The sequence below is a fragment of the Haliotis rubra genome, unplaced genomic scaffold, assembly GCF_003918875.1.
Source record: "Haliotis rubra isolate DU_JTF1 unplaced genomic scaffold, ASM391887v1 Scf1143, whole genome shotgun sequence".
NCBI classification, from domain to species: Eukaryota; Metazoa; Mollusca; class Gastropoda; order Lepetellida; family Haliotidae; genus Haliotis; species Haliotis rubra.
In genome coordinates, this window is record NW_025765052.1 from 233,495 (window position 1) to 249,429 (window position 15,935).

Below are 15,935 nucleotides of genomic sequence, written 5' to 3' on the forward strand. Positions count from 1 at the left end.
AGTTGACATGCCCAAGGAAGGCGACAATATCCTAACATTCGCCAACCATAAGAATCAGATGCCTTATGTCATCTACGCCGACTTTGAAGCCTTGGTCAAACCCATTGAGGCTGCTGGGGGTACACCAGGCACACAGAAAACACAGGAGCATGAGGCCTGTGGGTTTGGGTTTCGTCCGATGTGATGGGGAAACGAAAGCTCCCATAGTGTTCAGGGGTCACGAGCGGCTGAAAAGTTTCTAAAGTGTTTGCAGGAGGAAGAAAAAACTATCAGGAATGCACTGTACACAGTCGCTCCCATGCGTATGGCCCAATCCGACCGGCTAGCTCACACCTGCAGCACTCACTGCCACGTGTGTGACTCACCACTGAACGGTGATTCGGTGAGAGATCACTGCCACGTCACCAGTAAGTATAGAGGTGCCGCTCACAACGCGTGTAACCTCAAGCTCAGAATCAACCCCAAGACAATAAACATCCCCGTGGTCTTCCACAACTTGAGAGGGTACGACTCTCACTTAATCATGCAGGCCATCGTGAAAGTCGATGGCAACCTGACGTGCATCCCCAACAATGTGGAGAGATTCATCTCCTTCAGCTTAAATGGCCTGAGGTTCATTGTCTCGATTCAGTTCCTCCTGTCGTCACTCGACAGTCTGGTCAAGACAAACGATACCTTCCCCATCACCGATCGATACACTGACGCCGAGACTCGACCCCTGCTGATGAGGAAGGGTGTGTACCCCTACGAGCTCATGGATGGCTGGGCCAAGTTCGCCGAGACCCGACTACCCCCGATCAGACAATTTTAGAGCAACCTGACCGACTCGACAATATCCCAAGATGATTACTCGCACGCGATTAACGTATGGAATAAACTGGGCTGTAAGAATCTGGTGACTATCACGACCTGTACTTGAGGACAGATGTACTGCTGCTAGCCGACGTGTTTAAGACGTTTAGGCGGACGTGTTTCAAGCAGTATCAACTCAAGCAGTATCCACTCAACCCCGCATGGTATTACACCAGCCCAGGCCTGTTGTGGGATGCATTGCTGAAAAAGACCGGAATTAAGCTGGAATTGCTCACCGTTTACGACATGCACCTATTCATTGAGAAAGGATTACAAGGCGGGATTTCCATGGTAACCAAACGATACACGAAAGCAAATAATCAATACGTGAAGAGCTACGACCCGAGCAAGCCAACCAATCACATTCTCTACCTCGACGCCAACAATCTGTACGGCTGGGCCATGAGCCAGTATCTACCCACAGGGGGATTCGAATGGCCATCGCACGAGATGGATGTTATGAGCATCCCGCCAGATTCGAACAAAGGTTATATCCTCGAGGTTGACTTGGAATACCCCAAGGCATTACACACATCACACAACAGCAACCCCCTGGCCCCCGAACATATGAGGGTTAACCCAAACTGAATGTCTGAGTACCAACATAACTTCTTTGGTGGGCGGGTGGCAGACGTTGAAAAACTAGTGCCCAACTTAATGAATAAGACCAAGTACATTGTTCACTATCGCAACCTACAGCTGTACCTGTCGTTGGGTATGAGGCTGACCAAAATATACAGGGTGCTCGTGTTCGACCAGAGCCCCTGGATGGAGCAATACATCAGAATGAACACAGACCTGAGAAAGCTGGCCACCAGTGACTTTGGGAAAAACCTGTACAAGCTCATGAACAACTCGGTGTTAGGTAAGACTATGGAGAACCTGAGGAAACGCGTGACCATGAAGCTGGTTCGGTCGAATGAGGAAGACAAGCTCAGGAGACTGAAAGCCAGCCCGGCATTCAACCGTAGCAAGATCTTCACCAACGACCTGATTGCCCTACACATGAAGAAAAGCCACATAAAATTCAACTAGCCTGTTTACGTGGGGATGAGCATCCTCGATTTATCCAAACACCTGATGTACGTCTTTTACTACAACGAACTGAAGAAACAGTATGGCGACAGGTGTGAAGTGCTGTACACTGACACAGATTCCCTGCTGATGGAGATTCGAACCGAGGACGTGTACGAGGACATGAAAAAACGCCTCGATTTGTACGACACCAGCGACTACCCCAAGGACCATGCCATGCACAGCACAGTAAATAAAAAGGTCCTAGGTAAGATGAAGGACGAGTGTGCTGGCACGCCCATAGCTGAGTACATAGGTTTGAGGCCTAAGATGTACTCCATCCTGAAAGCCGACATTGGTGAGATCAGAAAGGCGAAGGGTGTTAAGAAGTACGTGGTGAAACAACACATCAAACATGCCAGATTCAAGGAAGCCCTGTTCAAGACCCGTACCTTCAGGTATAAAATGAACACACATAGAATTGATGGGCATAGGATATACGGACTGACAATAAACAAGACGTCCCTGTCGCCGATGGACACTAAGCGTTGGATAGCTATTGATAGGATAAACACGTACGCGTATGGGCATGAGAAAATTGAACAAAGAACATAGGTGTATATATATCGGGGCAACATGTCACGGAACCAGAGAAAGTTTGAGGCTATTTACTACAGCCCGCGTCGGTAATGGAAAGGAGCTAGCGCTGTACATAAGCTGGCTAAAATGGCGTGAGTACCCCCGGAGGAGGCCAAAGTGTGGCTTGAAAAACAAGCCCTGTGGCAGATCTTTTTACCTGCACCACGCTACGTGCCTAGAAGGAAGTTCGGTATTAACATACCCAATAGCGTTCACCAGGCCGACCTCCTATTCCTACCCTACGACAGGGTGAGGCACAAAACCTACAAGTATGCCCTGACTATCGTGGATGTGGCCAGCCGGTATAAGGAAGCAGAGCCCTTAACCGCGAAAGATTCGAATCAGGTGGCTCAAGTCATGGTGCGCATATACAAGCGCAGTTCACTGACGTGGCCAACAGAGCTCCAAGTTGACCCCAGATGGGAGTTCATGGGTGCCGTGTCACACCTGCTGGACAAACACGATACCAAGGTCAGGCATGGCATGGCCGGAGCCTGTCGCAGCCAAGCCATAGTTGAGAGATTCAATAGGACTTTGGCCGAGCGCTTATTGAGGCATCAGTACGCTCAGGAAATAAGTCTAAATAAACCCAACACTAAATGGGCCGCGAGGCTACCTCAGGTGGTGTCGGCTATCAATCACGAAATCACTCGTCTCATCGGTAAGAAGCCGGTCGACACTATCAAACTAAAATCAGTGGTCGCTGATTCGGCTGCACAATCACAGGGTGGTAAGGAGAAGCTGGTACCTGACCGTGCTCTCATGAGGTACCTCTACCAGCCGGGGGAACATGAGGGTGATAGTCGTAAGCGAACCACCGATCCGATATGGTCAATCAAAACTTACAACATAGATAAAGTGGACATCAAAGCTGACGAGTCGAACTTGTACTACGGAGACGGACTTGAGAGATGGACCAGGGAGAGGGCTCGTTAGAGAGGAATTATTGATCATACTGTACGATACAATGTTGCCACCCAAGCAAACTATTTAACACTTACTGTTGAGTGATCCCAATAGTATCCTGTATCACATTAAACTGTTTCCTATCAACATGACATAGGGCGATCATGTGATCAGGAAAGTGCTAGTTCGCAGTCATAGTGACACTATTATGCCACGTCGGGTCGGGAAGTTAACTGGGGGTCAAAAATAGTAGACAATATTGGGTAAGATTTAAAGGTCTGACAAAAGCTTTATTCGTGAAATAAAGCTTTGCAGAGGCCTTTTGGACTTGATCCCGTACCGCTATTACTCCTACTACTAAAGTCGTTTTTCATATTAGATTTAACAGGCCATGGTACAGAGGATATTATGTAAGTGCTTATCGCTAACATTGGTACTGAATAGTCCACGACTATGTGATTGCTGGTGTTGCAACATTACGGGTAAGTTTAAAGTCGTTTTTCATATTAGTATTAAGAGGCCATGGATTGTCCGGTACAGTTGATCTTATCACTAACATTGGTACTGACTAGTCCACGACTATGTGCTTGCTGGTGTTGGTGTGTAATGAGTCCTCACCAGACATAATATACGTCATCCATACTGACATAATATACTACATATCATTTCTAGTTTATATTACTGCAACTGAACATAATTTCAAGAAATTAATTACAAACTTATAAAAGTAGTGTATTGACGTATACCATAAAAGTGAATGGCAGGCTTCAATTCCCCTTTGGAGAAAAGTCAAGTGAATGACAGGCTTCAATTCCCCTTAGGTGAAAAATGATTATTTTTTTGTGCCAAAATAACTCTTGAAGTTGTGTTCGACATGTTACAGAAACCAGCAGACAAAAGATATTGAACACATTGTTATTACTTTTAAAACACTATTCACTGAGTACCCACATACACGCGGCATTTATGTTCTATGAAATTTGTTTTGATTTGAAGGATGGGGCCACACTATTACTGAGAGATATCTATAATTACAGTTCAGATACGCTTTCATCAACCACGTTTAAATCAATGAGGGATTTATCAATACATATGCCTGATTATCGTTGTAACGAAACTATGTAGACACAACATGCGTACATGTTCGAGACAATGAGATGTTTCGATTAAAACCGTTTGTACAACTCTCAATCATGAAACATAAGGGTAATAGGAATGTCTCTTCTAAATTCACCGAATGCGCCACATTACACACTGCTTCATCTGTGTGTACATGCATTTGTAAATCTCTATTTATCGGTTTTTCAAACTTGATTTATCACACATCTGTGCTATCAATACTGTTACGAAAACACCTCCTAGATAGTAATAAAAAACATGTAATATATGATCACGTTGTATTTTAGTAATACTCGTAAGAAACTGACATTGTATTTTAAGTATGATTCGTGATGCTGTCACGTAGAAATGTATAAAACCGTCAGCAGGGTATGCAAGTTGTGAGGCTTCTGCTTACTTTGATGTGTATTAAAATATATAATAATGTACTAATATGGATTCTTATTTTGCGCCAAACTCCACACCAAAGTTTGCTCAAAGCGCTAAACAAAGTTGATAGATATCACATGTTTACAATCCATTTCTATTGAACAGGTAGTTCTAAAGATGCTTTTTGAAACCCGTGCGAGTTGGAGTTGATTACAGATCCAATGGGAGAGCATTCCATTCAACGACAGCATTATATGCGAAGGATCTTCCGACAAATGTCTTGAGCCTGATGTTGGGGACCTTTAGTAGTATTTGATCACTGGAACGGAGAGTTCTTGTAGCAACATAGTCTTCTACTAGACCACACAGATAATCAAGAGCTGTAGCATTGATACACTGATATATGTGGGCGAGGATCTTATGATGTGTCCGTTCTTTGACCGGCAGCATGAGGAGTACCAGAGTGATGTGACAGGACATTTTTGACAGAGTGACAATTCTAGCCGCTGAGTTCTGGATGTTTTTCAGCCTTCTCATTTGTTGCACTGGAGCCCCTACAAGCAGACTATTACAATAGTCAATCCTGGCGAGGATCATTGAACGTGCAGGTGCTGCAGCTGTTTGTTCAGTGAGAAGGTGGCGTATACTACCTATGTTTCGGGGTGAAAGTAACGGTTATTGACGAGGTCATTGATGTGTTTGTCAATGCTGAGTAACGAGTATAGCTGCACATTCAAATAGCAATTGTCAAAAGTTGATATCGTCACTGTCGACTGTGATACGAGCTGTTTTGATCTTTTGCAGCCTTTTGCCAGGTCTCATGAGCAAGACCTCTGTCATATCCCTGTTCGAATTTAGCATGTTGACGTTCATCCAGGCGCTAACTTTGGATGTAAAGTTTCCATAGCACTGAGTTCTGACGTCTGTGACTGGTCATCCAGAGCAAAACTATTGTATAATTGCGTGTCATCAGCATAAAAATGATCATTGATGGCACAGTTACTAATGACTTGAGAGACAGGATTGCTGTAAACGTAAATAGTACTGGGCCAAGTACCGAATCTTGGTTACACCACACGTCAAAATAGTTTTGTCATATGAAGTAGCATTAAAGCTAATTCTCTGTCTCTGGTATCTGTCTCTCAGATACGAGCGGAACAAGTCCGAAACAATGCCTTCTAAACCATATTCAGTATGAAGTCGGTCTATTAGCAAAGTATCAAATACCGCTGATAAATCTAACAGGAGAAAAAACGCAACATTTCCGTCATCCACACTGGTCCTCAGATCGGTTAATACTTTATTGAGAGCTGTCTCTGTACTGAATCCACTTCTGTAAGCCGACTGGTACATATTAAGCAGGCCCCGAGACTAAAGGTGATCCAGAATCTTGGTTTAACTGCTTTCTCTAACATTTTGTATAAATATGTCATATTTGATGCTTTGAAGTTTCTTGCGATCAAGATTACAAGATTACAAGATAAGAAAGGAACTTGATATCCGGAATTATATCCATCGTGGGTTAGGCAATAAGTAACATTCGTTAATTTTCAAATGAAATGTGTCAACACTATGTTGGTATCCCTACTTGTTACGAAAATATACCCATGAAGATCCAGCTAAGAAATGGTCTTCAGTAACCAATGCTTGTCGTAGGAGGCCACTAACAGGATTGGGTGGTCAGCCCCGCTGACTTGGTTGACACATGTCATCCATATCGTATCCTAATTGCGTAGTACGATGCTCATGCTGGTGATCACAGGATTGATAGGTCTAGACTCGATTATTTGCAGATCATATAGCTGTAATATTGCTGAGTGCAGCGTTAATTATTAAACAAGAATAAATCAATCAATCAATTTTACAAATATATTTCCATTCTCCATATGATGAAACAACAGCAAAAAGCAAATATTAACAACGAAACGTATATTGTATATAATACACGTGTAGTAAAACATAGTCAATGCATGCAATTATACATAAGAATCATTACTATGAAGACCCTTGTATGGTGGTGCAAACAGTAAAGATTTAAAATGTACACAAACATAAATATGGTACAAGTAGTTGACGTTCCTAGTTATTCTATCTTGTGAAGTCTGATCAAAATGGTGTTGAAAACATAAATGAAAAAAATAATAATAAAAAAACACCAACACAAAGCACAAAATACACACAAAAAAAACCCCAAACCCACCAACAAATGTAGTTTAAATGATATTCCATCTGGGTGAGACAATCAATCAAAGTTTAACATAGTACATATGTATCATTTAGTCGAATATGTTCTCTATCAGTATAATGAGATTACGGCAATGAGGCTACAGTAATGACCTAATATACTCAAAGAAAATACTTGAAAATAATGAAATACATACTATAAAAGCTGCATACATTAATTACATACATGAGGAATTCGCATTGCCTGAAGAAGCAGTGTGATACATCCAATTACATACATGCGGATACCATTGTGTCAAAGGCGAAGGCTGAGTAAATAAATGGAACTTCCTGTGTTCGACACAACCGAAAATTATGAAAGGAATGCGTATCGACCAAACTTATACTTCGTGACAACCGTTGTTTTCATCCGCTGGAAAGTTGCTACGATATTAATATTCGACACAATGGTGTTTCAGGGTATATACATGTATCAAGGAGGTATGAATTTTTTCTGACATTTTAAAGATTACTAAAATGTGTTAAAACATAGCAAGTTAAAGTGATAATTCATTTGTTCTCGTTTCTTATAAACGTGAATGGTGACACAAATAGACTGTTCAGGGAGGTAGCGGATGGGCTTGTGAAGAATCTGTAACAGAAAATAAGAACGTATACTGAAACAAATATGTTGTAAACAATCCTGATTGTACGACGGTATTATGTAAATGCTCTGATTGGCATTTATAAGTCGTGATCTACGTACAATATGTCAGTTCTAACAACATTTCGATATTTGTCTCAGAACCCTTACCTTGCAATGCTGCCCGGGGCATTCCGTCACACCTCAGCGAATAGTCAGTCCTTCATAGGCATGCTCTAAAACACAGTTACAGGTACATGTACTTTAGTTTAAAATTTAGTTTTTAAGTGTAAATAAAGAAGGCATGAATCGCCCGCATTTAAACTATAAGCCTCACGTGAAAATGTCCATTCATGTAGAATGCATTTGAAACTTAAAGACATATTTGTATAAGCGGACATAAAATATCTACTCTCACTTCAATTCTGATTTATTTTGACATCTAATTTCAAGCATGTACATGCAGACAAGATTTCAGTCATCTGCTTCATCGTTTCCACAAATGACTTTGTCTATTTGACATGTTTAAAAAGCGAAAAAAATTAGTTTGCTACCACGGTGCACAATAATCACTTATAGGGTTACCTTCTTGGAGATTTTCAGGGACGGGAGGAGGCATCTTCCTAAATTTGCAACAAAAAAAAAAAAAAAATAAATAAAAAGAGTAGCGAACATAAGCTTCTGATCTTTCCAGGTAAACGGACATTTTTCTTCTTCCATTGTTCTGTGCATTAATATCATTACAATGTGATTAGGATCTCAATTGTCAATTGCTCGTTGACATGACAAAAGGTAAAAGAAAGTTAGCATTTTAAATGTAGACGGTGACCACGAAAATGAAGTAACTTACATGTCTTCTTTTCCCTTCCCTGTAAAAACATAAATGTACAAATGTTTAAAATGCTTCAAAAACACATCCGATAAAGAGTCGTCAACATTAGTTATGAACTTCAACACATACTCTTGTGAAATGAATCCTTTTAAAGTCATATCTAATTCTACTGTTTTAGGATGTGATAGGTCAATATGTTCCAAGCCGACAAGTACCTTTCATCTGGAGACGCTTCAGTGTCAACACCACGAGAACAATGACAAGAACGAGAGCACTCAGGACAAGGATCGTGCCAACAACATACACAACAGTCGTCATAGAGTTGCCTCCCTTGTGTGAATTGGCAGCAACAACTGGTAATGTTGTAGCTGAAATTCAGGAATGTATTAAGAAACCAGTGACTTACAGAATCTTACAATGAAAATTAAACAATCTGTACATAATATTTTCCTGCGCAATATTTGGATATTTTAAGCAGCAAGACATCACTGTCAATCACTAATGATAAACTATCTCAAACATATTGTTATAAATACGTCGATATTCAGTAATATGTTTGTGCGTTACATTCAGCGGTTTCCTAGAAATCGCCATTATGAAGGAAACCCGTGAAGATTGGGGTTATAATTGGTCTTCAGTAATGCACGCTTCTAGAGACAAACGGAATCGGTGGGAACATGTCACCGTGCCCTACTTGCGTAGATCGATGCTCATGCTGTTGATCACTGGATAACCTGATCCAGACTCGATTATTTACAGACCGCCGCCATATATAGTATGACCAGAAATTATTGAGAATTTTAAGAATATGTTTAATTGGATTTCTAGCATAAACAACCTGGACCAGCTATCAAGTGCTTGGTTTCATTCAAGAGAGACAACTCCGTTAATTCTTTTTTATTAGTTTGTGAAGAGTTATCCCCCTTTGCTTACTTGCTAGCAGACGACATTTTCAGTGATCCCCAGTATGGATGATTTAGAGAAGAGGACGTTGATTTTAGAGTATTATAACAAGGACATCAGATCAGCTAAAGTGATTTCAAGTAGAACAGGCATCCCTTTGTCCACTGTTTATCGTGTTTTGAAAAATATTGCAAATGGATATGGTATTCAGCAAGGAGGCGCAGGTAGGCCCAGCCAATCGACTGTCAGTGATTGAAGGCGGCTTGGTATTCTTGTTTCTAAAAACAAACGAAGGAGTTAGAAAACTTAAGACTGGATATGATTGATAGAAGAACTGTGGCTGTCTGTAAGGAGACAATTAGAACTAAGCTGCATGCAGTGGGTTGGCAGAAAAGTCGAGGAAATTCCATCACCGATCATGAAACCTGAACAAAAGGAGCGAAGGTTGAACTGGTGCTTACAGCATAGAAAGTTTAACTGGGACAATGTGATTTTCTCAGATGAAAGTTCTCTGTGGCTGTTTCCTAATACACTGAAATTCTCGACCAAACAAACTGAAAAACCTCTGTATCAGTCCCCAAAGTACAGTCCCAAATTTAACGTGTGTGGTGGCTTAGGGACAACGCCCCTTTGTGTATTTGAAGGGAATATGAACAGTGAGCGGTACACAGATATTCTTGAGGGACATTGACTTCCATCTGCTCACCTGTTGTATGGAAATGTTTTTGATTTTCCAGCAGGACAACGACCCAAAACATCGTTCAAAGCATTCACAGGCCCAAAATATGACACTATTAGATTGGCCAAGCTATAGCCCTGACCTAAATCCAATAGAAAATGTTTGGGAAGTTATGGAGGAAAGTGTCAATAATAAAAATCTGACAAATATTGCTGAAATGAAAGAAGAGGTTGTCCGATATTGGGACAGCATGGACCATGACTTTTTAACTTCTTTGATCAGTAGTATGCCCCGCCGCATTTGAAGCCTGCATAGCTGCCCATGGTGACTTGTACAAAATACTAACTGTTCACCTGTCTTTGAATCTGGAGTTATGTTCTGCTAATATTCACGTTTAATACGTGAGTAATGAGTGAAAAAAATTAAAAAATTACAACCTTTAACTTCACAATAATTTCTGGTTGTACTGTAGATGGAATATTGCATAGAGCGGACTAAAACTAAACTCTCTCGCTCATTCACTAACTCACTCACCTTCGACGTCGTGGACAGTTACCCGTATGGTACACGTTCCAACGCCAATGTCAACGTTTCCATCGCGGTCGGTGATGTTGTTCTGGGCCTCACAGGTGTAGAGGCCGCCATCAGAGTGAGAGACCTTAGGAATATGGTATTTCTCTGTCATGCTGGACACCTCTTTCTTGTATCCTGTACTGTGCGACCATGTCAGGGTGTGTGGATCTGGGTAGGCTTCGACGTCACACTCTAAATCGAGAGACTTTCCCTCCACCACTGATACCTCCCTTTCGCATTTGATGGAGGGGCATCTAAATGTGAACAAGCTGAATCTTAACTTTGGAATATTTTGGAATCACTTTGTTGTAGAATCACTTCAAGATAAGATTTAAGTCTTTTTAATTTACAACCTGGGACCTGGAATGGTCTAAGTACATTTAATGAAAATTAAAAGTTTAATCCATAAAATATCTTGGACATCCTTAGTTCTAAATGCCACTGAAAGACATCTACAATAACTAATTACATTTAATGAAACCTCCTTAGTTACCAATACACATTCATCACAACTCCTGTCATAATTATTTTTATGAAGAGAAGAATATATTATTTCAGAAATGCATTGATCGTAGCAGTTCTGGGGGAAAGCATCATCTAGATTATCAAGGGTTACATGTGTTTGAAAAGCACAAAATATAATTTTCGTCACTTTCTTAGTTACTGGAGAGACTATTATCAGTATTTCGCCTGTGATTAATTCTATGAAAATATACAATAAACATGTGTTTTGATATAACAATACCAGCTTTGATACATTGTAACATGAATACCAAATAAGCATTAATTCTTCCATTTTCACATTAAGGAATATAAAAAGAATCCATTATTGAAGCTCTTTATAAAATAGTATGACTTACATGACACATACAGTTTGATTAGATCCATGCCAGAGTATGAACGCCCTGAGGGGAACATGTTTGTGACATCCAGGATATAGTCCCCCGAGTGATGCAGCTGTATATTTGGTATGACTGGTGGTTTGGTCGATTCGGCGAACTCGGAGTCCAGACCGGTCTGGCGCCATCTGAAGACGTGTGGTGCTGGAAGGCTGATGTCGGACCTGCTCAGATTCACTGTGTCTCCTCGTTGGGCGTAAATGGTCCTCATGGTCAAGCTGTATGGGTGGTCTGAAGTATTGTGGAATTACTTGTCATATAATGAAACAGGTCATGTTTGTCAAGGTTTGTCAAATCAAGGAGGCTCCTTAAACAATACCAAATAGGATTTTAAAGGAGTTTGATACAGTCTGTTTCTTCCTGTTGCTATGTAAAACGATAAGTTGTAAATATTTGGCACCCTTGGATTACAAATTCCTTTTGATGTCTCTTGGTTATTATATAGACTTTATTACATTAGTGAAGATTTTGTTTATAACTGATCTTCAGCAACCTGTGCTTGCCGTAAGAGACAACCAATATTATCTGGTGGTCAGGCTTGTTGACTGGTGATGCATGTCATCGTATACAAGATGCTCACGATGTTGATCAATCGTTTCTCTGACCTTTACTATTTACAGACCGTCATTTAGTTTTAAAATTGATAATTACGGACTTATACAGGCAGCACACAAAAATATACTGTCAGTTTGAGTGCTTCATTATATGCCGCTTGTGTGTCCTTGTGTTTGTGTGCCATACTTACACAGAACTGTCACCATAACTGAGTCTGATCCAAGGCGTTTGTATCCAGTTCTCGAGTAGACAGTGCAGGTCCAGTTTCCGGAATCGGTGCGCTGCATTCTGGCCGCACTAGATGTCTGATTATGCTGAATGTTTCCGTTTCGTGTCCATGCATACACGTAGGGGACTGTCTTGAGGGGACTGTCTTGAGTACTGTGTCTGTGAACGTAAAATACAACTGACCTGCTTGAGAATATTTCCTCATTGATGTCTCATGCGTGGTCTTCTGGATGCTTAAAGAGTTACCAAGCTCTAACGTCTTTTGGTATGACGCTCAGGGATCGAACCCGCGATCCGGGCGGACGCTCTAACCACTACACCACTGAGGCGGTCACGTAAATGAGATGTAACGCAAAACACCAATATATGCAAACAATCGATATCACGCGGAGGTTTCTTTTCCTTTAATGATTAACAACCACATTACAATGAACATAGAAAATCCAGTTTCCAGAATCATAGCGCTTCATTCTGATCGCACTAGATGTCTGATTGTGCTGAATGTTTCCGTTTCGTGTCCATGCATACACGTAAGGTGAATGTCTTAAAGAACACTGAACAATACAACGGACTTTCCTCATCGACGTCCCTCTTCTTCTGGATGCCAAGGGTTACCAAAGTCTCAGTCTCTGTGTCATGTAAACGTGGATACGTCAGGCAAAGCAGAGAGCCATATTTTTAATATGTGACAATCGTGCCAGGAATAAAAAACTGATTCTGAGTTATCAATCAGACTTCTCAGATTTAAATCAAAACAGCTCTAATTGAAACAACTGATTCAACGCCGAAGCTAAACAAACGTCAATGTGGCTACGTGTACAAGTTATGAAAATAAACTTTGTCATGTTAAAAGGTTTTCAAAAGAGTGGAGTCTGCAAGATTCAATGGACACGTCTTACACGTGAGGAGGGCTCAGTTAAACAAGTTAAACATATCGACATACTTTGTTTACAGGTGTTTATCCATTTTCCATTAGCTGAGATCAAGAACTTATTCAAGAGTATTGTTGAAGAGTACGAGTATGTCTGTCTTAAACACTCCGTATATCGAAGTAGAGTTAGTGAGTGAATGAGTTTAGTTTTACGTTGCACTCAGCAATATTCCAGCTATATGGCAGTGGTCTGTAAATAATCGAATCTTTACCAGACAATCCAGTGATCAACAGCATGAACATCAATCAGCGCAATTGGGATACGATGACATGTGTCAACCAAGTCAGCGAGCCTGACCACCCGATCCCGTTAGTCGCCTCATCATCATCATCATCATCAACAACATCATCATCGTCTATTTTAGCCCTTGGCGAAACATCACAGTATTTTGCAACTGTGGATGTCTGATATACAACTGTGATACATACCACTCAGACACGCCAATCCAACTGTGCTTGAGTAAGAACAACGGGTCAAGTTAAAATCTGGGCAACTGTTGAAATTGATTTCCTTTCCATTGCAGTTGAATCTTGCCAGATATTTAACACTTCCGGGTAGTGACCCGAAATCTCGCTGAATATTGCTGTTGCTGAAAAAAGTTGCAAACGCTATTTTTGCTATGGTATCAAGTGCATAAATACACTAGTGTCATATTGAGGTGAAGCATGTTTCGACAGGAATAAATTAAGTGTTCACAGTTTGGGAAATTTAGTATCTAAATCTGATCTTACTTATAACTGTTCACAAACTGTACGCGGCATGGCCGTTAAACAATGAGGAGACTATGTGTTGGCCACCCCTCACGAGGGAGATCACGTCAACGACGGTTTTATTGACACTCTATGTTAGCCTAAGAGGCACAGGCGAGATCGGAAAACTAAAACAAATATAGACAGTAGACTCACCTATGTCATTTGTTAGAGCGTCTTACATCATCAATCGACTCACAGTATTTGTTTTTCATATTTCAAACGTAATACAAGAGACGTGTTATGGAGAACAACTTGTTTAGTTGTTATTCACGACGTTTCTGGGCCAGTTTTTGCCTCTTCTTCATCCACCATCCAAGGGCCAAGAACTAGCCCACAAACGTCGTGAGAAACAAATAAAAAGTTGCTATCCATACTATTTGTCTTGTATGACTACACCAACTTCTAAATGCCTTTGAAATATTTCAACTGCAAGTTATATGTGAAAAATGTTCATTAATCAGCAGTGGGAAACTATACATTTTACATTGAAAATATATACATCGTAAGAGTATCATCTATGTACATGATGTTTGACAACATGGTAGAGGGGACCTTTATCTGTCAATAATCGAGTCTGGACCAGACAATCCATGATCAACAGCATGAGCATCGATCTACGCAATTAGGAACCGACAACATGTGTCAACCAAGTCATCGAGTCTGACCACCCGATCCCGTTAGTCGCCCCTTGCGACAAACATCTGCTACTGAAGATCAATATTCTTATCCGGATCTTCTTCGGGTTGATGCAAATGTAATGCAATATCGTGACAAACTGCACTTTAAAGTTAACATGATATTTTTGAAATTATCGAATTAGTCCAAACCGATCAGAATCAGACATAAGTATGTAAGATATAAGGTACACATTGTATTCAATATCTAATAACACAGTACATGTCTTCAAGACAATTATTGTAACTCAGTCATCATTTCTCAATCTGAAGACAACGCTGTCCACAACAGGAACAATATAGCCCATTATCCCATCTGACACTTACGTATTATATCCCAGATGTCTGCACACAACATTGCGTTCTGCATAGCCAAAGTATGACGTACACAATGTTCCCCATGTATTACCGTTCAGAATCTGTAGAACCCCCATGTTGGGTCCAGGAACAAGACGAAAAACCACTGAAATCATTGATTTGTAATAGTTAGGAGTGGCCATGCATCCAGATCTTAATCAGATTTATCTGTATGCATATGTGATTCATTCGTTCATACATACATACATGCATACATACGTACATACGTACAAACATACATACACACGTACATACATACATACGTACATACGTACATACATACATACATACATACATACATACATACATACATACATACATACATACATACATACATACATACATACATACATACATACATACATACATACATACATACATACATACATACATACATACATACATACATACATGCATACATACATACATACATGCATACATGCATACATACGTACATACATACATGCATACATGCATACATACATACATACATACATACATACATACATACATACATACATACATACATACATACATACATACATACATACATACATACATACATACATACATACATACATACATACATACATACATACATACATACATACATACATACATACATACATATATCTAATGGAATCTTATCGTAACTTCTTTATATGTAAATACTTTAACAATTAAGATGAAGTATGAACATTTTCATCATTATAAGAGGCTGTTTTAAGTTACAAGAATATTCGTCAGTTGTCAGTCATACATCTTATTATCATTTGTTAGGACTGAATCAAAGACAGAAGCCTGTGTGATATACTCTAAGGAATTTCCAAGGGTATGGTAAGGAAA

The 15,935-nt window shown here is 40.3% G+C and overlaps 1 protein-coding gene across 1 annotated transcript; it reads right to left on the bottom strand.

The window, feature by feature from the left end:
- Window positions 1-7,683: 7,683 nt before the first annotated feature.
- Window positions 7,684-12,410, bottom strand: LOC124253611. Its single transcript, XM_046687422.1, has 8 exons — window positions 12,337-12,410; window positions 11,553-11,822; window positions 10,654-10,946; window positions 8,753-8,905; window positions 8,556-8,574; window positions 8,291-8,328; window positions 7,877-7,941; window positions 7,684-7,714 (listed from the first exon to the last, which is right to left on the bottom strand). The coding sequence occupies exons 2-7, from the start codon at window positions 11,717-11,719 to the stop codon at window positions 7,910-7,912; spliced, it is 702 nt and encodes a 233-aa protein (XP_046543378.1). The 5' UTR covers window positions 11,720-11,822; window positions 12,337-12,410; the 3' UTR covers window positions 7,684-7,714; window positions 7,877-7,909.
- Window positions 12,411-15,935: the final 3,525 nt, after the last annotated feature.